The sequence below is a fragment of the Spea bombifrons genome, chromosome 6 (genome assembly GCF_027358695.1).
Source record: "Spea bombifrons isolate aSpeBom1 chromosome 6, aSpeBom1.2.pri, whole genome shotgun sequence".
In the NCBI taxonomy this organism is placed as follows: Eukaryota; Metazoa; Chordata; class Amphibia; order Anura; family Pelobatidae; genus Spea; species Spea bombifrons.
The window spans coordinates 47,365,971-47,387,895 of NC_071092.1; the positions used below are offsets into that span (position 1 = coordinate 47,365,971).

The window sequence follows — 21,925 nt, forward strand, 5'->3', positions numbered from 1 at the left end:
CACCCGAGCAAGGAGACGAAGGGAACAGGAGTCTTTGCGGAGGAGAGAACGGATCTCCTTCCGAATGGCCACGATCTTGGACCTGGGGAGTCGAAGAACAGCCTCCCTGGAATCTATCTCGAAGCCCAAGAAAACTATACGTTGGGACGGGGACAGCTCGGACTTGAGTCTGTTGACAATGAAACCTAGCTGGTGAAGGGTATGAACCGCGAAGTCTGTGTGAGAAAGGAGAGTCTCCCTGCAGTTGGAGAAGAGGAGGATGTCGTCTAGATAGACGATACACCGGATGCCCCTGGAGCGGAAAAGGGCCATCACCGGCTTGAGTAGCTTGGTAAAGCACCAAGGGGCTGAACTGAGGCCGAAAGGCAGAGCCTTGAACTGCCAGACGCTTCTGCCCCAGCGAAACTGAAGGAAGCGTCGGTGATCTGGGTGGATCGGAACGGACAGGTAAGCGTCCGTGAGGTCCAGCCTGGTGAACCAGTCGCCCTCCGTCATGAGGTCCCGAAGGAGATGAATGCCCTCCATTTTGAAGTGGCGGTATACCACAAAAGCGTTGAGGGCCCGAAGATTGATAACCGGGCGAAACTCTCCGGAACGCTTGCGCACCAGAAAGATAGAACTGAGGAAACCGATGGGGCCCCGAGCCCTCTGGATAGCCCCCTTGTCTCGCAACGCGCGAAGCTCCTTTTCCACTAAGGCTTGATCGGACGCGGACCTGCGGCACGGCAGCGGAACGCGGGATTGAACGGGGGGACAAACGAAATCGATCTGAAAACCCCGGACCGTCTGGAGGATCCACGGATCTGAAGAGATCCACCCCCAATTGTGGGAAAAAAGGGAGATCCGGCCCCCGACTCGAGGAGGGGAAGAAGGGTAAACAGAAATCTGACTTACCGAATCCGGAGCGACCTCTGGAGTAGCCGGAAGCGCCTCTGCCTCTAGGAGCTCCACGTTGGACGAAAGGCCTCTGTTGGAAGGGGTTCCGGAAGGAGGAGTAGCTTTGGAAAAACTGGCGGGAGCCTTGGGACGAGGAACGGCTGGCGACCCGGCCCCGCGGTCGTCCAGCCCTGCCAGAAAAACGAGGTCCCGCTTGGAAAACCTTCCGCATCGACAGCTTGGCCTTGTTCCAAGACGTTAGGAGGGACACGTGGCGGTTCAGCTCCTTCACGAAGGCGTCCCCGAAGAGTAAACCGTTCGCGGCAGCCCCAAGGTCAGTGGCACCGAGCTCCGCTAGGCGGGGATCCATCCGCAGTAAAGCTGCTTTACGCCGTTCCGTCGCAATAGCAACGTTGGCGTTACCCAAAAGGCATACCACTCTAAGCGCCCAGTCTCTAATGGTCTTAGGATCCAAAGGAGTTGACTGGAGGAAGGCTTTGTCCGCCAGTGACAGGATCTGAGTAACGGGACCAACCAGGTCCAACAATTTATCCTGGGTCGTTTTTAAACCCTGTTCCAGGCCCTTTCTAGGGTCCCTTTTATTAGCCGCCAATAAAGCTACCACCTTAGGGTCGAACTCCGGAGTAAGCGCTACTTTGTCCGGGATGGAGGGGCGCGGACACTCAGCCCTGAGTTTGTTGCGCGCTTCTTTAGGAAGGGATTTACGCAACCATTTGTGGATATATAAAGCGATATGTTCTGGGGGGGTCCATTCGGTGGCCCTGGGGTGACGCATGGAGTTGGGATCGAAAAGGGAGGATCCAGTAGGATCTAAAACCGGAAGGTCCGTGGCTGAGGATGCCATATGATGAGAAATAGAACCACCTGAGGTGTGCTGGAGGTCGGTCAGGTGGGGCTCATCCACCAGGTACTCACGAATGAAGCGTGAGTCTAGATCTCTGGACGAACCCAGATTTAAAGAGGCATCAGATTCATTTGAAGAATCAGCCCGCCATTCATCAACAATAGATAACGGCTCCTGACGCGAACTATCCTCGCCAGGTAGCCGGAGGCTGGAGGTATGTGGAGCCTCGGATAATTTTGGGCGCTTGGCGGGGGCTTTGCCTTTTCCAGCGGACACGCTGCTGCCCTTCCAAGGGCGTTTGACATTAGCCTGATCTTCCTCTGACTTATCAGAATCAGAATCCGAGGGGACCGTAACTGGGTCGGCTGCCACAGGATTTGGCCCCTGGGGGAAGTTAGCTGCCATCTTAGACATAAAAGCATCCATGGAGCTAGAGAACTTAGTCTCCAACCAGGCCATAAAGGTCTCTTGTGAAGGGAGATTATCCTGAGACATAATGTGTAAAACAGTGACCGACCAGTAAATAAAATATGATGTCTAGTATGAATAGAGGATAGCTGTGCACAGTATATAATTCAAAATCCCGTCGGGATATGGTAGGCAAAATACAGGGACTCAGCCTGGTAAACCAGCAATATAAGCAATACAGGGGCTCAGCCTGTAATATAAGTGACCGAATAGCACAAAGTTCGGGCAGCTAACAGAACAGGAAATCCTATAACAGCTTAAAAGTAGGGACAATCCGATCTCACCGAGGAGTAACGGGAGACCAAACGAGCATGCACGCCGGCAGGGACGCAGGAGCAAAGTGAGAGATGCCGGGAGAAAACAAAATGGCGACGAGGCCGCGAGATGACAGGGAACACGCGATATCCGGGCGCCAAACAAAAGATGGCCGCCGCGCGCGTGTACAGATAAAACAAGATGGCGGCGAGATCTCGCGAGACGGGATCTCGCCGTAAGGACAAGGAGACCAGAGTAAAGCCGCACGGACAACAAGAGGGGCGGCCGGAACGCCGCCGAACGCAAAAGAAAAAGGACCGCGAGGCAGGTAGTATCCGGAAGGTGGAAAACCGAAGCTGTCCAAAAGGTAAGGGACAGACGAGGGAAAAAATTCCCCCCCCCACAGGGGAGGGGAGACGGAGACCGGGAAAAGGAAGCCGGTCCTCTCGCCGAAAGAAAAAACGCCGAGGGAAGAATAAAAGGGAATAATGAGGAACGAGAATAGGGCGGCGGTATAATAAAGAACAAAAGTAAATACACTTAAAATCAAGGATACCAGGGAGAAAAGAACTCCCAATAAAAGGTATACTGACCTGACTAGCCGTTGGTGAGCAGCAAAGAAAGAGGAAGAAGGGGGTTTGGCTGGGGTTTATATACCTGGCTCATGCTGTGTTTCTATTGGTTACTGACGTTTGTTTCTTAACTCTTTCTTTGCTGCTGTTGGTGTCAGTAAAGGAAGTATAGCAAAATAGGAAGCCTCCTGTCTTGCCTTAAAATTTGGGAAAATGCAGCTGCTATTGGACACATTTGTTGCTGAGACAAAAAAAATCTTCTTTGAGGCGCCATCTCCTAGTAAAGTGAAGAATTGCACCGTGATGTTATTCTACAAATACCCGTGAAAAGGAGGCGGCGTAGAGGAAATACAACGCAGGAATACACTGCCATCTAGTGGAGAAATAATAAACCAACAGGCGTTCCATTTAACACAGAAACAATTCGGCCCCATTCGGCCCCTGTCTAGTCACCAGTTTTTCCTGCTGTAAAGACTCAAACCTTAATCAGTTGTTGGTCTCGTCTTAGATTCAGGAGCCGTATGCCTATCCTGAGTTTCTTGATACAACATCAATGGCAGCACCGTGTTTAACTTCAAGATAATCATTAAAGACTATTGTTTAGTCTTCATTGTTTAGTGATTTATTCCAGCCCCGATTTAAAATTATTATTGCAACTTTTATTAAAAGAAAATTAAAAGCAAGTTGTTTCTCAATACGTCTCTCTCTATAATTCACAGCATCTAAAAAACATAATGTTGGTTTTTTGGGTTTTTTTCGACCGCGATACCTGCCGGGATGTTCACCGGTTTTCCAAATGGTTTCCTTAATTTTTAACAAGCGGCTGTCAGACTGGAGGACACATTTCTGCCTTTCTCCGATGAGGCCACAATACATCGGGACCTGAAGCCGGCCAACATCTAGCTTGACGGAGAGGGCCACGCCAAGATCTGCGATTTTGGACTTGTTGCAGAAGGCATTTTCGGAGCAGCAGAGACAAAAGGACGCTGCGGAACATTCATGTACATGGCCCCCGAAATACATCTAAAGAGAGCATACGGTGTTGCCGTGGACTGGTGGTCTTTTGGGGTGATTTTATTCCGCATGCTTAACGGAAGGTTACCGTTCTATCACGGTAATTGCAAGAAGGTAGTGATGAGTAACATTGTAAATGGAAGCCCTCGGAATGTCAGAGACCTCTCCGAAGACGCTGCGGACATCTTAAGACATCTTCTGATGAAAGATCCTGAGCATCGCCTCTGGATCACGGGGTGTATCGGGCGGCATCCATTCTTTCAGGACATTAATTGGGAGGATTTAGAGAGCCGCCGTTCAACCCCCCCGTACCGGCCGACACCAGCATCAGATCTCCGCTTGAAGACACTTCAGGAGATTCCATCAGTCTTGTTGAGCACAGAGGAGACGTCCTCTTCATCTTCATCGTCCTCTTCCTCGTCATCGAGCAGCCAGAGTCTTTCTGGCTTTTCCTTTGTGACTCCGGACTGGATGGCCTGAAGGATGCACTAACCTGGCCGAGTGTTTCCAAATAACATCAGAAAATCAGAATAAATTCGAGAAGCACCTACATTTTTTTGGTTATTGTTTCCTTCGTGTTGTATAACTTTAGGTGCCATTGCCCACAGGATGCTCTACATGGGTATGACCTCACAAGAGAGCTTCTGCTTCAATGACACCATAAACAGAGAGTATATTGTAATTTATGGAGACAGCAATGAAACTGAATTTTAAGTAATTCACGTAATGTAGCCCCAATCTAACTTCATTCATGTGATATCAGAACCAATAGTTCTTTATTTTTAAAGGTTTCTATTTTTCCATAATTAGCAAATTACGGATTCTGAAATGTCTTCCGCTACTCGATGTTTGTTCAATCTTCGATTCCTTAGCATGTTTTTAATAACGTTAAAGTACTAATCCATCACATCCTTCCTCGGCTGAGCCTGGTATCATTTTGGGGGCCACATCCCTCCTATATGTATACATTTAACTAGATTTTAATATTGACAAATCCATAAGGTGTCTTTCTATCACCCTGACGTGTAAGCCAGTAACAATGTACTACAATGTGTCACCTTATTACATCACAACTTCTTGCCGTTGCACATTAGACCAATAGCTTGCAATCGCCAAACAGAGTTAACAGGAGTCATCGCTAGCATTTAGCCTTAATCTCTAGCCAGACGTCTGTAAAATGGGCATATTAAGGGTCAGGTCTGAAGAAATGTTTTGGTTTAGTGGCCTTTTAACCAGAAATCTGTATATACAGTATATATATATATATATATTCAAACCACCTCTGATGTTTCCTGCAGATTTAAATAGCATTTGCTCAGTGTCTCTGCTATCACGATTGGCACAACCTGAGCTCATGAGAGTAGAAACAGTCCAGATCTGAAGAACCCGTGCCGTACACGTACCCTCAAGATCGAGCTATCATGAAACAAGTACACTCTTTTTAACTGTTCCTCACTGTATGTTTTTTATACCAGTTCGTCCCAGCGACTCGCTCAAGCACCGACCAAAACAAATCTGCAGGACACAACCGGAAGACAAAACCCAGCTTTACGAGGCTCTAATTCAACAAAACCATCAGAATTTCTGTATTACATTTGAAATTCAACATTTGGTGTTTGTGCATTTTGGGACCCAAATCCAATCAGTTTATAGCCAGTGAAAGATGTTCAGTGAATTCGCTTACTTTACACTTTTCCAGAGTTATGTCCCCGATGGGACTCAAGAGCTAAACTTGCAAATAAATAAATGAACCTCTAGCTAGCAAGAAACAGACGAATTTGGTGATTCTTTCAGTAATGACCGTGGCAGGGTTCAATATGTCACTTTATTTGTCCTTCTGCTTACGCTGGAAATCTATAAGCTCTTTCTTGAGTTCCGAAAATGGAATTTTATTTTAGGAAACGAAACAATATTATTTCCTACCTCCATTTCTTCATCCAAGGCCAATGGTCAGCGATGCCTTCTAGAATAACCGGCTTCTGTAAAGTCAAGACGTTTTCTTTGAAGTATTCTAAAGAAGGGCAGCGGAGCTTTGGGATCCCCCGTTCTAAATCCAAGTCAAGGATGAGTGAATGACCTTTTCTGTCACTAGAGAGAACATGAGTTACAGAAAATTACCGACATGCAAAAGATGAAGACAACAACTTTGTATCCGCCTCCCTTAATGCCAGGCTGGTTAGAGGGAGATTGAGATCTCTCCAACCTGCCCTGCCCAGCGGGCTCCCCCTGTGGGCACCGTCTACCCAAACCAGCGCTCATCGTGCCCAGATATGGACTGCACTGAACCAACACGAGCGCTGGTTTGGGTAGCAGGCGTTCACGGGGACAACTGCCCAATGTGCCCGAGCATTAAGACAGCACTGTATATAGCGCGGGGGGGGGGTTATATTACTGTATACAGTGCTGGGGGGTTATATTACTGTATATAGCACCGAAGGGTTATATTACTGAATACAGCACTGGGGGGTTTACATTACTGTATACAGCGCTGGGGGGTTATATTACTGTATATACAGCGCTGGGGGTTATATTACTGTATACAGAGCTGGGGGTTATATTACTGTATACAGCGCTGGGGGTTATATTACTGTATACAGCGCTGGGGGTTATATTACTGTATACAGTGCTGGGGGTTATATTACTGTATACAGCGCTGGGGGTTATATTACTGTATACAGCGCTGAGGGTTATATTACTGTATACAGCGCTGGGGGTTATATAACTGTATACAGTGCTGGGGGTTATTTCTGTATACAGCGCTGGGGGTTATATTACTGTATACAGCGCTGGGGGTTATATAACCGTATATAGCTCTGGGGGATTATATTACTGTATACAGCGGGGGGGTTATAAATGTATACAGTGCAGGAGGGGGGTTATATTACTGTATACAGCGGGGGGTATAGATGTATACAGTGCGGGAGGGGGTTATATTACTGTATATAGCAGGGGGATTATAAATTAATACAGTGTGGGAGGGGGGTTATATTACTGTATATAGCCCTCCTTTATATCCTCCTCCAATCTAATGGAATCTGAGCAACCCGATTGGTGTTTCCATAAAGACCATTATTAGAACCATTTGGTTACCACAATTAGCAAGTCACGGCGACAGGATCTGCGGCTTTTACAGGGTTAATAAGTCTTAGACAAAAACACCTGCAGTGCTCACCACTCTGGTACTTAATGGGTTAAACAGACACCTGTAGATCCTAACATTTGCAGTAAAATGTAATTTTTTGCGATTAGTTTAAATAATATATAGTATAGTATAAATAATTTTAATTTGCGGAATCAGCTGCCCCTGAAATTAACGTGCATCCGGTAAACCAGATGAGGCCCCACCAAGGGCCAGTTGGGGCCCCATTGCTTGGTTGCTACACCTCCTTGTTGGCGTTTTCTCTGTGTGCTGTTCCCACAACCCAAAGGCTGGCGCAACCTTTAAAATATAAGCCTGCGCGACTCCATATGGAAAAAGAAAAAGGATTTTGGGATTTGGTTCCTCGTCTATGCAGGTATTGACTGTCCCTGCCTATACAGAGGCTACCCAGGCCTTGCCTATACAGAGGCTACCCAGGCCTTGCCCATACAGAGGCTACGCAGGCATAATTTATTTATTCAACCCATGCACCATTATCGTCTCTATATTTCGCATCCCATTAATTTTGGTGTTAACAATTTTTGTGGCTCAGTCCCGCCAACCTAGAAATATTGTAAATAACAATTTTATTTTACCGGCGTCTACAACTCTCCCCTCAAAAAAAACAGAAAAAACCCTCCTGATAGCTTTAAAAAACATAAATTATTTCAATTACCATTTAAACATAAAAACCCCTATTTTTATTATGATGATGATGATGATGATGATGATGTAACGATTGTTATGGCGCCCTCATATTCCGCAGTTTAGTCAAGGGTCCCTTTCCAGGCCGGAAGGCTGCGCGCCCCTCGCCTCACTGATGCCGGGAGGGGCGGGGATTAGTGAGGGGAGGGACCCTAGGAGCCAGAGAGGCACGTGACCAGGTGGAGGGTGGGGATTGGCTACCGCGTCGGTGAGTGTCACCGTGTGTGTCACCCCCTCAGCATCTGCAGCCCGGCCGGGCCTGTCCCCCCAGCACCCACCGGGGCTCCCCCCAGTCACCGGTCGCCGCACACAGCGGGGAATGACAGTGAGTCACCATGATGGAAGGTAAGAGGCCTGCGGCATCCCCCCCATACATACCAGAGACCACCAGACCTTGCGGCAGCCCCCCGTACATATCAGAGACCACCAGACCTTGCGGCATCCCCCAGTATATACCAGAGACCACCAGACCTTGCGGCATCCCCCTACCCCCGTATATACCGGAGACCACCAGACCCTGCGGCTTCTCTGAGAGAGGGACAGGGAGCAGCATCCCTCATCCGGCCTGCATCCCTCATATACCAGAGACCCAGAACCTCCCTGCATCCCTGAGAGAGGGGCGGGGAGCAGCATCCAGTATCCCGCATCCCCTCATAACCCGCAGAGCCGGCCCGCATCCTCTCATAACCCGCAGACCACCACAGCCTGCCTGCTTTCCGTATACCAGAGACCACCTTCACCCTCCATATACTACAGACCTTATCTGCATGCCTCTTATCCACAGACCACCCAAACAATGTATGCATCCCCCCATATACCAGAGACCCAAACCCTGCCTGCACTCCTAACCAAAAGCCCCCCTTAACCACATCCCGACAATAGTCCACACCCTGCCCTGCCAGCACCCCCGCGATAGTGGACACTGTGCACCAACAGTACCCCCTATAGCCCATGCCATCCCCCGTTGGATTCCCCACCTAGTAGCCCATCTCTTGCCTTGTTAGTTCCTCCTCAGTAGCCAACACCCATCCCCCAGTAGCCCATGTATTGACTGCAACCTCCTAATAGCCCACACAGTGTCCCAATAGCGCATACTGTGCCCTGGTGGCAGTGCCCCAAGGAGCCCAATCCATGCCCCAATGGCAGCCCCAATGAGACACCATGCCCCAGCAGCACCCGCAAATAGCCCACACCGTGCACCAGACACCCCTGTAGTAGCCCATCTCATGCCCAGATTGCACCCTCTAATAACCCACACTGTGCCCTGTCTGCATGAACAAATGCCCCTCCAGCATCACTTGCTGATAAACACCCTCTTCCATCTCTAGATTGTAAACCTTTGCCAGCTGTGCCCTCTTTATCTAATCTATTGGCTCATCCTAGTCTGGCAGTTCTAGTTTAGTCATTCCTCTTGAATGTAGGGACTGTAAGAAGCGCTGCAGGAATTGTTAGCTCTATAGAAATAAAAGCTAATAATAATTGAGGTCCTACTACCGTGACCCACATCCCCATATCCCACCCTATCCCCATATCCCACCCTATCCCCATATCTCGCCCTTAAAACCTGTATTCTCCAAGATCACCATGGGAACGAATGCAACATTTCAGATAGCCGTTTCGGATTCCGCTCTTAACTTTGTGAAGTTTTATGTTTGTGAATAGAACCCACATACCCCGCGTGCAGTCGGCAGCCCTCTTATCCCACAATGCTTTGCTAACAGCCCCTGACACACCTCCCCCTCATCAACTGCCCCTCCTGCGTGTCCTACCTGCACCATGCGAGCGGCACCCTCCAGCCCCCCATCTTTAATTTATTTTAGTTCACCATTTATGACTGTTTCGGTTTATTAACCGTTCGGCGTACTAAAGGTGCGTACTGTAGCAGTGTAAGGGTTAAAGAGGTGAACCCCACCCCCTCTGTCCAGGACACCCACCTATCTCCAGATCATGTATAAAAAGCCAATTCGCTTTGGCTACCTTCAAGTTCCCCGATGCCCACCATGCGGTGCCTGGTAGCCATTATCACGCGTGAGATATGCTAACACTTATTCTATGCTGGTGGTTTTATCTCTGGTTTTCTTTTTAATTGAAATTATCCAATTGTGTGTTAATTTAGCGAGACCCCATCCCCCTCCCTTTAGGTCTGCCTTAAACTGAGGTATGATTTTCGATACTACGTCCCATTTTAAGTTCTTGATACTTTACTTGAGCTCCTTTTTATCACGTTAATGCTTTCCGGAGCCAATGAAAGCTGCGCGTTTCCGTGTAAAAGACACCTGTTTGGGGGGTTAAACAATGTCCTCAAACGACCGATCCTTGGGATTCAGTCCTACAGATATTGTGGCTTTAACACAGGTGGATTCCTTCTGGAACTACTGATTGGTCCAGCTGTCATCATCCTGTGCCGTTGCGTGTGCTGAGGTCATGGTTTTAGACATATTACTGATTTGATTTTATAGTAAAATATCAATTCACTGATTTGCCTTTTTTGTCTACATAATGGGAAGCGCTTTCTGCGGTGTATAAAACGCAGCGTTACCGATTTATTATAACATAAGTATTTATTTTTTTCCCGACAAACGTTATAAGAGCTGGTCCCTCTTCTCCTGTATCGATATGTTATAACATGTGTTAATGTTACTTTGTTTAAAATTCTTTGTTACATTGTAACAGCGCTACAGACTCTGTAGGCGCTATTGATACATTTAATGAAATCTCTCCTATCTCTGCTGGAGAACTCCTTTTCTGCTGACTTAAAGTAAGGCCTTACCAAGTCCTGTGTCGGTATGAATTAAGGATGTGTTTGTCCACCAGCCCCCCTCTATCCCCCTCGTCTGTACATCCGAGACCCCCACAGCCATGCTGAGCAAACATGCGCATCTGTCCAGGGACTCCTATCGTTCCAAAGCCTGCGTGTCCCGAGGAAATCAGCTTTCCTTACCCTCTGCCTCAGCTGTTTTATCAATGACTTTCACATAAGCCTCGCTCCTGTGCGGGCCAATAGGAAGCTACGTTGCCATCAAAGTTGGCTTGGCAGCATCCAATGACGTTGCACCGGTGGCCATCTTTGATATTTGTGATTCGAGCATCACATGAAAAGCTAAATGCGGTCTGTGCTGCAGGGTCTGTAGATGTATTAAATGGCAGATGGTGGCAAAGAGTTCCTCGTATTGATGATGTCAGGAATCTGTGAATGAATGAAGATTCTCAGTGGAATGCTCTTCAGCCGCCCGCTCTGCGATGTGCTGCAGGCTTCTCCGAGATACGTTTCATTGCTACGGCTGTATAGGCTGAGGGTCCGGAGAATGTACGTTCTGCTGTCCCACAAGCATTTGGTTACTGCCAGGTTACATGCTTAACGCGACAATCTATATTCAACCTCAACTCTAACGAGACTTTCTGTCCGCACTCATATCGCGTCTTTTGATGCTAAAAGTAGCAACTTTGGCCTTTTTTTTTTTCTTTTTTCACAAAGTAAGATAGGGTCTCTTCCACAGCAGACTGGCCTTAAGGGTAAACTAGTTTTCTTTGACGGAGAGCGTGTTAAGTGGAACAGCCTCCCAGCAGAAGTGGTAGAGGGTAATACAGCGAGGGTATTAAACATGCATGGGATAGACATACGGCTCCTGAATCTAAGACGAGACCAACGGCTGATTAAGGTTTGAGTCTTTACAGCAGGAGAAACGGGCAGACTAGACGGGGGCCGGATGGGGCCGATCTGCTGGCGGGTTCTGTGTCTCTGGTAGTCTTTTTATGATGGCGTTATCCCAAAATGTGTCCTGGCTGAGATGTTTTCTCATTTACTGGTTGCAGTGAGTGGCAGATCACCGCCTTGCCCCCTACAGAGGGTATAACTGAGTAGTGGATTCCCTTTTCCTGGAAAGGCCTGCCAACTGCGGCGGTTCCTGTAATAATGTATCCCAGACAGGGTAGCCGTTCCGTAGTAATAGCCCCCGTTGGGGTCACTCCAGTCTCTTTGGCGCGGCAGATCTGGGTGTGTTGACAACGAGCAGAGTCCAGAATTCTCGCGCTCTGCTTTCTTATCTGCCGTATTTCACAATTCTTTCCGTTTCTTTTCATGGTGGCTGCACCCTGGAGTCAAAAATCACTTTACTTGTTCGAGTGTCACTTTTTCCCATAAAAAAATAGTTTTTCTAAGGCAGATAACATTTGCGACAGGTAATCAATAACAAGCAGCACCGCTCCTTCATCTGCGAAATCAGCTCTGGGCATCGGTGAGTGTACGTCGGTCACTCGCATTAACCATAGACAGAGAGACATCGTGAACTTAAAGGGGCAGTAATGCCACAATATGTGTTCAAGCTTTCCTTCAGTTGGAGTATCACTCCCACCACCCTCAGCCATTTAACCCATGGTTAACACACTTAAATAATGCACCCATGGAAATATAATCTTCCTTGAGCATAACCCCCCCCCCAGCGCTCTCTACAGTAATGACGCCGTACATTGACAAAAACCTGGTTTTATCTAATTTTCGCCCAATAAACTCCCTTTATCTGCAGACCTGGAGCCGCCGTTGCTGTCAGTCATGTGATATTTTGGGTGACTTTCCTGGCTCAAACTTTACACTGAGCTGATGCTTTATGGCAATGCTAATGAAGTCCGTTCCTACATAGACTTCCATTAGTCATAGTCTGGCAGGGTGATTAAGACTGAGCCATTCTATTGTTCCCCACAGGCAGTATGATAAGGAGTCGGGGTGTTTAGTAGATCGGGGATCAGATAACAGAGCGAGAATCATACAAACGACTGATATGCAGCTGCCTGAAAACTTTATATCATGGGGCAAAAACTACAATTTAAGACAAAACTGAACACTATATTTTTAAAAATTTATTTTAATCTGACGCTAATGAGAAAAGAAACAGTGGGAGCGGCGGTTTAACAAATCTCAAGAATCTTTATAGTTGGTGCCGGTGTGAGAACAAAACGAATTCCGCGGCATATAGTTGAGATACAGAAGTTTAATGATGGCTGTAAATATTTAATGCAAACTTTGACGTCATTCCTGTTCACCTCTCGCGGTTATGTATAGATTTTTTTTTATTGCTAATTGTAACGCGCTGCATGATTTTTGATCGTTATTAACTATATCTAAAGGTGCACTGATCTTATTCCACTTAAATACAAAAAATACGTTTACCTCTTGTGTAATACATCCTCTAGATTGTAAGCTCCTGTGCGCAGGGCCCTTCTTACCCGTTTCTGTAATCATGCCCTGATGCATGTCACCCCCCCCCGTGTCCTGAAGCATGTTCCCTTACCACGCATGCATTACCTGCATGAAATGCGATCTGCCAGAGGGTCTTTGATTATGTGAAACGCGCCGGGCAGCTTATCTTCTTCTCCTGCTTAATTCTGAGGAATCATTCATAAAATGGAAAAAAAAAATTGAGAAAAATGCTAACCATGCTACTTCGTGGAAAAAAACCTTTTTTTTTATGGATGGATAATCTGGTCGTCGGGTAAACTTGAGCGAGTGTGAATTGTTTGCCTCCCTTTGCTGGTGTTTTAGGGTTTTTTTGGGGGTTTTTGCTTGCATTGAAGCTCTATAGCCTGTGTTTGCTGGAAACTCCATAAATTTGGATGTGAAGACTTTAAAATATAAACTATCAAGAACTGGATTTGCAAATCACCCGGTAGCGCGCATGCAAGCGGGACGACGTGAGAGTTTAAAGGTGCCGCTCGGCAATCGTATGCGTTAAAGGGCGTATTTTGGCTGAAATGTTTGGTTAGCGACCCCGATTTCCGTTCTTCTTTGCATTCATTATTAATCAGTCAGCGCATTGAGTTACACTCTGCGGGGGCAAAACTCAGGGCGAGATCTGCGGGGGGGATTACATTATCCAAAAACTGGAACGGTTGAACCGTCCTGCGCTGCCGAGGAGGATATGTGCCGAAGAGCTGCGAAGGGGGCAACCAGTGCCAATGGGGGGGAATAAATAAATACAAATAAAACTAAATAATATAATAACAGGGCAATAATTTGGAAAAACTCAGTTTGAGTGTGAGACTAGTAGGAGGAGATTATTCTTTAACAATAGTTGTTCCAATGAAGAGCACCGTAATTTATTTCTCTGGCTAAATTCAGGACCACGGACGGCTCCCGCTGACTCCTCTGCCGAAATGTCTTCTAACGCACGCGGGCGGCCGGTGACGCGCTGTATGAGGACAGGCTGAAGATTTCCCTGCGAGGGGGACCCGCTATGTCTTATACACCAGTCACTGTATCTGCTCTATGAAACGGGGTAATTAATACCGTCGCTGGGGTGGGAACCTGGATGTTTTAAGCACTATTACGCAGCAGCATCTTTGCGACACTGGAAAGAACACACTTTTTGAGCGGTAGTTGTGTTATATACACACCTGGTTGACTGTAATAGACACATAGAATCTGCCGGCAGATCGGCCCCCATCTGGCCCGTCTGGTCTGCCCGTTTTTCCCCCCCTGCTGTAAAGACTCAAACCTTAATCAGTCGTTGGTCTCGTCTCGGATTCAGGAGCCGTATGTCTATCCCATGCGTGTTTAGAACAGGGTCTCCATGGCTGGTTGAATGAGATTCTTTTGGATGTGCATGCGCGTCTTCAGGCCCTTCGCACACAATAGCTGTACTGGGACGTCTTGGCCTACATAATGTCTGCGTCGGGTATATATATCGTACCCCGTAGGATTACCTGGAAGACATTTAGTTTCTAAAACACAATCCGTGTTCAGCTGATTTGCATGTCTTTAGGACACATTCTGTATTATTATTTACAGATTCCATAAATTCCTTCATAAATAAAAAATCTAATATTTGTAAATCCTGGTTAAAAAAATGTTCATTATCATATTTGTGCCTTAACAGAAGCTCCCATTTCTATTGTATTGGGTTTTATCATAAGTAATTATGGTGCAAAGTTTGAAAAAAAGCTCTTATCGCTATGACAACAAATGGATTTTTTTCGGTCGATTTTTTTTTTAATTTTAATTTTCTTCTTAAGTGACTAAAACGCTATATTTAATACATGAGGAATGGGGTACTTGGGCACGTGCCGCCACGCGCAGAGAATTTGTCGTGTTCTGTATGTTTGTATCTTCAAGCGTGGTTGTCGAATGCAGAATATTCACCGTTGTTGTTGCATTGTTGATAACCTGATGTTCAGACACAGAAAGAATCGCATGACGCCAATATTCATGAAATAGGCTTACAGAGAACACCATTTCCATTAGTTGACCCCACAATTTGCTAATTAAATCTCATCTCTCCTTATTTAGGAAAAACAGAATCTGCCGGCAGATCGGCCCCATCCGGCCCCCGTCTAGTCGCCCGTTTCTCCTGCTGTAAAGACTCAAACCTTAATCAGTCGTTGGTCTCGTCTTAGATTCAGGAGCCGTATGTCTATCCCATGCATGTTTAAATCCCATCACTGTATTACCCTCTACCACTTCTGCTGGGAGGATGTTCCACTTATCTACCACTCTCTCAGTAAAGTAAAACTTCCTGGTGTTAGATTCTGGCCTCTTGTTCTAACATTCCTCCTCTTCTTGAAATAAACTTTTCCTCTCTCATTGCTCCTCCAAGCCGGTCATATTGAGATTAGTCTTTCCTGATTTTATTTTTGATATTGGATTTTCTGTAGATGTAATGGGGTTTGGACAAAAGTTCTTCCGCTGTCGTCTTGTATTCTACCCCTGAATGTACTTCTTTGGATAAGATAAGGCGCTGGTGCTGATCTGTTTTGTGTTCCGCTCCGGTGCTAATCTTGTAATAAAGTTGTGTGAACCGTTTACAGATTTAAAAAACAAAAAAAAAAAAAAAAAAAAACTTATTTTTGTTGGGAATAACTAAATCCCCTTTTTTATAAAGTCAACTCTTTATTTTAGATACAAATCTAAAGGGGTCCTGTGACAAGCCGGAGACCCCTGTGCACTGGCCAATTCTGAAGAAGCAGGTTATAAATGGTTAATTCCAATTAAATAGAATCCTCAATTGCTACATTGTAATGTATAATGTCTAATTCAGTCCAAGGATAATAAGGAGTTCAAGTATGTGGGGGGGGTTCAGCCCCCAAAATATCCCTGATATTACTTATTAACCCTTAAGGTCCTGGATGCTCTGTAATGCAATGATTTAGAGCAAATATGGGCCAAAGTGCCAAGTTCCTTACGTTTCCTCCAACAGATTGCGGAGCTGAAAAAAACCATAGGTGCCAACCATACCGGGACTAAGTACCATCTACTGCTAAAGTTCAAGTTTTGCCCAAAAAGTTTTATATTCTCACGAGCCTCTCTCCAGAGTTATACCCCAAAATTTCCCCCGATTAATATGTAGGGGTTTGGGGGGGCTTTCTATTAATCGATGGGGCTTATAGGCCAAAGGCATCCATCTTGGCCCGCTAGGGATTGTTTACATGCTTGCAGGAGAGATCTTATTCACTAAAATTCATAAGAATCACTATAACGAACTACATGAATTTCTTGGAACTTCTCACGAGCCGGGAACTCGGTTGTTCTCTAACTTTTTGCCGTGATACATTGTGGCGAAGTCCATCCAGTAGCACAAGCTGTCAGGATCTCCTTACTGCCGAACCGCAAAACTGTCAAAGCGATTGATCCACCTGCGCAGGCGAGAGTTAAAGCAAATAGTTTTGAGCGTTCATAAGGTTAAAGCCTGCGCTGCGGGGGGATCTGTACGGAGATATCGCTGTAATCGGTGCATTATGCAGCGTTGGATCTCGCCCTGTTCGCCGGTTAACCCCGCTGTGAAGCCTCCTCTGTTCTGGTCGCTAATGAATTAATCTGAAATATTAATGACGGGATTGTGTGTTCCTTCTATACAGACTCCGCTGGGTTGTGTTACATGTTTTCATGGCGCGTTGGGTGCGCTTTCACTGATCTGGGGTGGCGTGTAGTATGAGAAGCGCGTGTCAGGCTTGTAACAATCGTCATGTCTGCTGCATACCTAGAATGACACAAATCTGCTCTCTATCCCGCGTGTTACGCTTGGCTGTGTTAAAAGATGCATTTGGGGAGCAAAGTTTGCAAAAGAGGGTTCATCAGGATAGATTTCAATGGCAGCAGAATGCCACTAGTTGCTATGGTAACAACACCTTTTAAACTTTATACCAGAATGTCATTTTTTACGCAACCCCTGGTTTCTAACAAATTATTGTTAATCTGGAGCAGGCGCTTCCTACTAAAATAGTTTTTTTTTGTTGTTTTTAGTATTGTTTTGTAAATTCTAACCTATGATCGTTTTTAGTTTTAACCACTTTCCTAGTCCGACCCAATTTTTTTTTTAAATTAGTTTCTATAGGTTTAATAGTTTTTCTAATCATTAGATAGCTCTATTATATAATATTTTTGGGGGGCTGAGGATATAAAATAATTTTTATTGATTTTTTGGCTGAAGAAAGAAGTGAGTCACATGGTTATTTTGTATTTCAGAAAAAAAAAAGAAACAGTATAATAGGAATATAACTTTGGTCTGGGTGCAGCATAAGCAGCGTTTCCACGTTACACTTTAACACTTTGTGAGCCACCACACTACGTACATCCATAGGTACCAGCATGACCTTTCCTACCACCTTGTGCTCATTTTAAACCAAGAATCTTGTTCGTCCTCAAAGATTGTAAGCTCACAAGAGCAGGGCCCTCCGCCCTCTTTTATCCTTTATTATTCTTCTAAGTTCTGCTCGTATTTGCCGCGCTCTTACAAGAGAAACGTGGCCCCTGAGTCTTGTGCTTTGAACGATCGCTGAGTACCCCGCCATAAGCCTGCTGTGTTTATACATGGGTTTTCTTTACCGCCTTCAGGACTGAAGAAACGTACAAGGAAAGCGTTCGGAATACGGAAGAAAGAGAAGGACACGGATTCTACGTGAGTATAAAGCCACTCCTTTTACCCATGCGCAGCATCCTCGCTCGATCCACGCGCCAGCAGCCCCCTGGTCCCGTTCAATAACCCCGCCGGTGTTCTGCTTTATATGCTGTCATCCGATTAACGAATTGGGACCTCTAGTTTAAGGAAAGAAACCTTGGCGGCTTTCTGGTTTTCCTTTAATCACATAAAAACAACACAGAAACTTTTAGGAACCTTTTTTTTTCCGCCAGTGTCTATGGCAACAACCTATCAGAGCCCATTCTTGCGTCACATGACAACAAACCAGCATTCCTGGCAAAAAACGAATATATGAATAGGCAAAGCATTTCTTGATTAGCAAATTATTCCTGGGAAGGGTTTTTACTAGAAATAATGTATAATGCTGCGTTTAGATATACAAATATTCCATATATTATAAATCGTTCTGAATTTTTAATTCTTTTTTCTTGTAATAGGGGATCACCTGACAGGGAAGGCAGTGTAAGTAAACGTTCATATTTACCGGTGAAATTGCTGCGTGCCTGTTTTCCAATGCATTAGGAAAGTTAAAAGACGGTATTGCTTATAAAAGACGATAATATATTACGGATGAAAAGTACATCATGGCAGCATGTCTGCGGCAGAGGGAAACACGACCAAATAAATTATCTCTTATTTTATTTAGCGCCAACAAAGTCAAATTGTTCTGTTACACACTACTTATCTCCTGTCCACCCATTGTACAGCGCTACTGAATTTGATGGCGCTATATAAAACAATGAATAATAATAATAAATACAGTCTGAGACTGATAAATCATACCACGGATGCTGTCCCTTTAAATATAGATGAATGTTTGCTCCTCCGCGGCCGTGAATTGCGTCATTAAGACAAAATTGAAGTTTTCGCTTTCTTTTGCTGAACGATCGTCCCGTCTCCCAAACTTTTCTTTTTTTTTTTTTTTTTTTTTTTTTTTATTGTTTTTGGCTGTGGATGTACTTTGTGTCCATTAAGATGTTTCTGCCATCTCACTTGTCCTGTTTGGTGCCGTCGGCTGTCTGATTTTGGAGGAGTCTGGCGCTTTTCTTTAGTGGAATGGTTTTGAATTCTTCAGAAGCAGGAAAAGATAAAAAAAAAAACAATTAACCAGAACGTGCAACTAAATGTAAATGATTATCACTGGAACGTTTCATGTTTTTATCCACGTTTTTTTTATATATATGTTATTACAGAAGAAGTCCAATGGCGCTCCTAACGGATTCTATGCAGAGATTGACTGGGAACGATATGTGAGTATGGGACCCCAAAATGGGGCACGAGGATCCTTACTGATATCGCCCTAATGCATACTGTTGGGGTGTGATTAGAGGCGAGGATGGGGCAGGACCATGGGCTTTCCTTGGTACCTTGTATCACATGGACGAAGATTGCTGTTGTATGATGTCATATGTCGGCGCTCAGCATCAATGGCCCACAAGGGGGGATGTCACTGAAGTTTTGACAGCTTGGTGGGCCAGTTGAGGTACATTGTCTGATCTTTCTAACCGGGCCATGATCCCCACTGTCAGCGAAAGCCAGATAGCGGGTTGGCTCAAAGGGAAGAATGCCTCAAAATTGGAGCTGTAGAGCTTGGGGGGGAAACACGGGACAGTTGGGAGGTGTAAAGAATCATGGGATTTCTGGTTTATATATATATATATATATATATATATATATATATATATATATATATATATATATATATATATATATAATTTTTTTATTTTTTATTTTTTTCTTCCTTTTGGCAGAATTCCCCCGAATTGGATGAGGAGGGCTACAGCATCAGACCTGATATGGAACCAGGCGATATCCTTTTGCTAAAAGCTGTTGAAGCGTAGGTTCCCCTTTAAACCGGTTCCTTGCATTCATTCAACCAGTACTTCGATTACTCGGTGTTCCTCCCAAATCCTCTGCTCCCACAGTAAAACCCAAAACAGTTTAAATTAAATAAAAATAAACCGTTTTGATGGTCTTGGGTCACCACTATAAATCTATAATACAAAATGAAATTTTCAGATCTTTCCTCTAAAGGTTTTAAGAAGCCTTTTCGGTGTCGGCACTGTGTATTTGCGGGAAATAACGTGAATAGTGATAATGGGGGGGGGGCACATCAAATGTATGAACCGCTCTATAAAACATACTCAGAATCCGGTAAATGATCTTTAACCGTCCTTTTACCCAACAACAAAGGCAGGCATTTTTACTCGTCGAGCGAGTCGGAGGAAGAGCAGGAGTCGCGCAAGAAATTTAATATTAAGATAAAGCCTTTGCAGGCCAAAGACAGCCTGAAGTGCGCGGCAACCGTGGACGAGCTGAAAGCGTCCATCGGGAACATCGCCCTCTCGCCGTCTCCTGTGGTAGGTGTCTGGGGCCTTGCGGTAACTTTTTATGTTCATGTGTTGGGTGTTTTTAAGAACTAAGGCTATGGTGGGTACTGTGTATGCGGGCATTCCAAGTTTTAAAAGTGGTTTTGTTGCCGTAGCAACCCGTTGAATGCTTTTACCGCAGAATCACTTTGTATACATATAAGGCGCATTGGATTTAGGATAAGGATTTCTCTTTCGGCCATAAAAGCTCCTTTTTCCCAATTATTATTATTATTTATTGTTTTATATAGCGCCATCATATTCCGCAGCGCTTAGGTGTGATATTTATATTTTATATCATGATGTCAGTAGGTTTCTGGCAATGTGCGATCCGTAGGTTTTTGTTTCTGGAAGCAGAAGAGCAAGAAACTCCCATAAAGTTTTGCGGGGGGGGTCACTTAGTCCCCGTTTCCCGCGTGATTTCCCGGGCCGTAAATCCGGAGTTTGGGGCAGTTGGTGTCATCTTTTCCTAGCTGGATTTCGGACGCTAAGGGCCAGTACCGGCCTGAGCTGCCGCCAAACGCACTTTACGTGAAGTCATTTAAAAAGCTTGATACAGACACCCGTTTATTGGCACAGAATACAGAACAAAATAGATTTGTGGGGTTTTGGTGCAAATGTTTTTTCAGCTTTCATAAGGAATTTCTCTTAATTTGGTTACTTATGTGCTGTTTTGGTCCTTGCATACGGAGTGAATGTTATTATCATTATTATTTTGTATTGATGTTAGACTACATTATTATGTATTTTTGTACTTTGTGGGGTTATTCATTAAACTGTAAGGGAAGTTGTATTCAGTTTGAATGTTATTGCAGACATGACCAAACCCAGGGAGCTTCCTCTGAAAAAGGGGTCCAGCTGGCCTTGTATAAACCATGTTAAGATTGGGGCAGATTTGCCCTGTCCGGCCCCCGTCTAGTCGCCCGTTTCTCCCGCTGTAAAGACTCAAACCTTAATCAGTCGTTGGTCTCGGCTTAGATTCAGGAGCCGTATGTCTATCCCATGCATGTTTAAACCCCCTCACTGTATTAACCCTTACCACTTCTGCTGGGAGACTGCTCCACTTATCTACCACCCTCTCAGTAAGGTAGAGAGGATCTGTAAGGTGACATCAGGATTTCACCATTAATTATAAATTATACATGGCCAACTCAGCCCTTCCGGCAGGAGATTTGCCGTTAATGCATAATAGGCTACCTGGTGCTGTCCTGCTTCTGTGGGAGTGGCCTCATCAGGGGGCGGGGCTAGTCCTCAGAATCCTTTAGTGCGTTTATAATGGACTCTTACACGCAATTTTATAAAGATGAACTGAAGCGTCCCTTCAAGCTCACGGACTTAATGATTGAACCATTCATGGTGTTTCTGTGTAATAATCTATCGGTAGCGGCCGGCCCGCTCTGTAAGGATGAGCAGGTTCGGGGCCGTCGCTCCCATCTGGGTATAAATAGGATGTGAGTCATGTTTTTATGACACTAAGTGATTTTCTGGAATTTACCGTCATCGCATGTTTCCTGCGCAGGAGTTATTTTGTGTTTAATTAGGGTAGACAAAAAAAAATGCCACATTGCTGATGCAGATTGTAGCCTGGGATGATCGAAACACAGAACCTGCCCCATCCGGCCCCCGTGTACTCTGTCCGTAATCAGTCGTTGGTCTCGTCTTAGATTCAGGAGCCGTATGTCTATCCCGCGCATGTTTAATCCCCTCACTGTATTACCCTCTACCGCTTCTGCTGGGAGGCTGTTCCACTTATCTGC

At 45.4% G+C, this 21,925-nt stretch overlaps 1 protein-coding gene across 1 annotated transcript in view; it reads left to right on the forward strand.

Moving 5' to 3' along the window:
- Positions 1 to 8,114: 8,114 nt before the first annotated feature.
- Positions 8,115 to 21,925, forward strand: part of SGIP1 (SH3GL interacting endocytic adaptor 1) — a 32,719-nt gene continuing 18,908 nt past the window's right edge. Inside the window, exons 1-6 of the mRNA XM_053470047.1 lie at positions 8,115 to 8,239; positions 17,715 to 17,778; positions 18,237 to 18,261; positions 18,993 to 19,049; positions 19,551 to 19,613; positions 19,986 to 20,159. Coding sequence (XP_053326022.1) covers positions 8,230 to 8,239; positions 17,715 to 17,778; positions 18,237 to 18,261; positions 18,993 to 19,049; positions 19,551 to 19,613; positions 19,986 to 20,159 — 393 coding nt within the window. The 5' untranslated portion in view covers positions 8,115 to 8,229. The remainder of the gene's footprint in view (positions 8,240 to 17,714; positions 17,779 to 18,236; positions 18,262 to 18,992; positions 19,050 to 19,550; positions 19,614 to 19,985; positions 20,160 to 21,925) is intronic.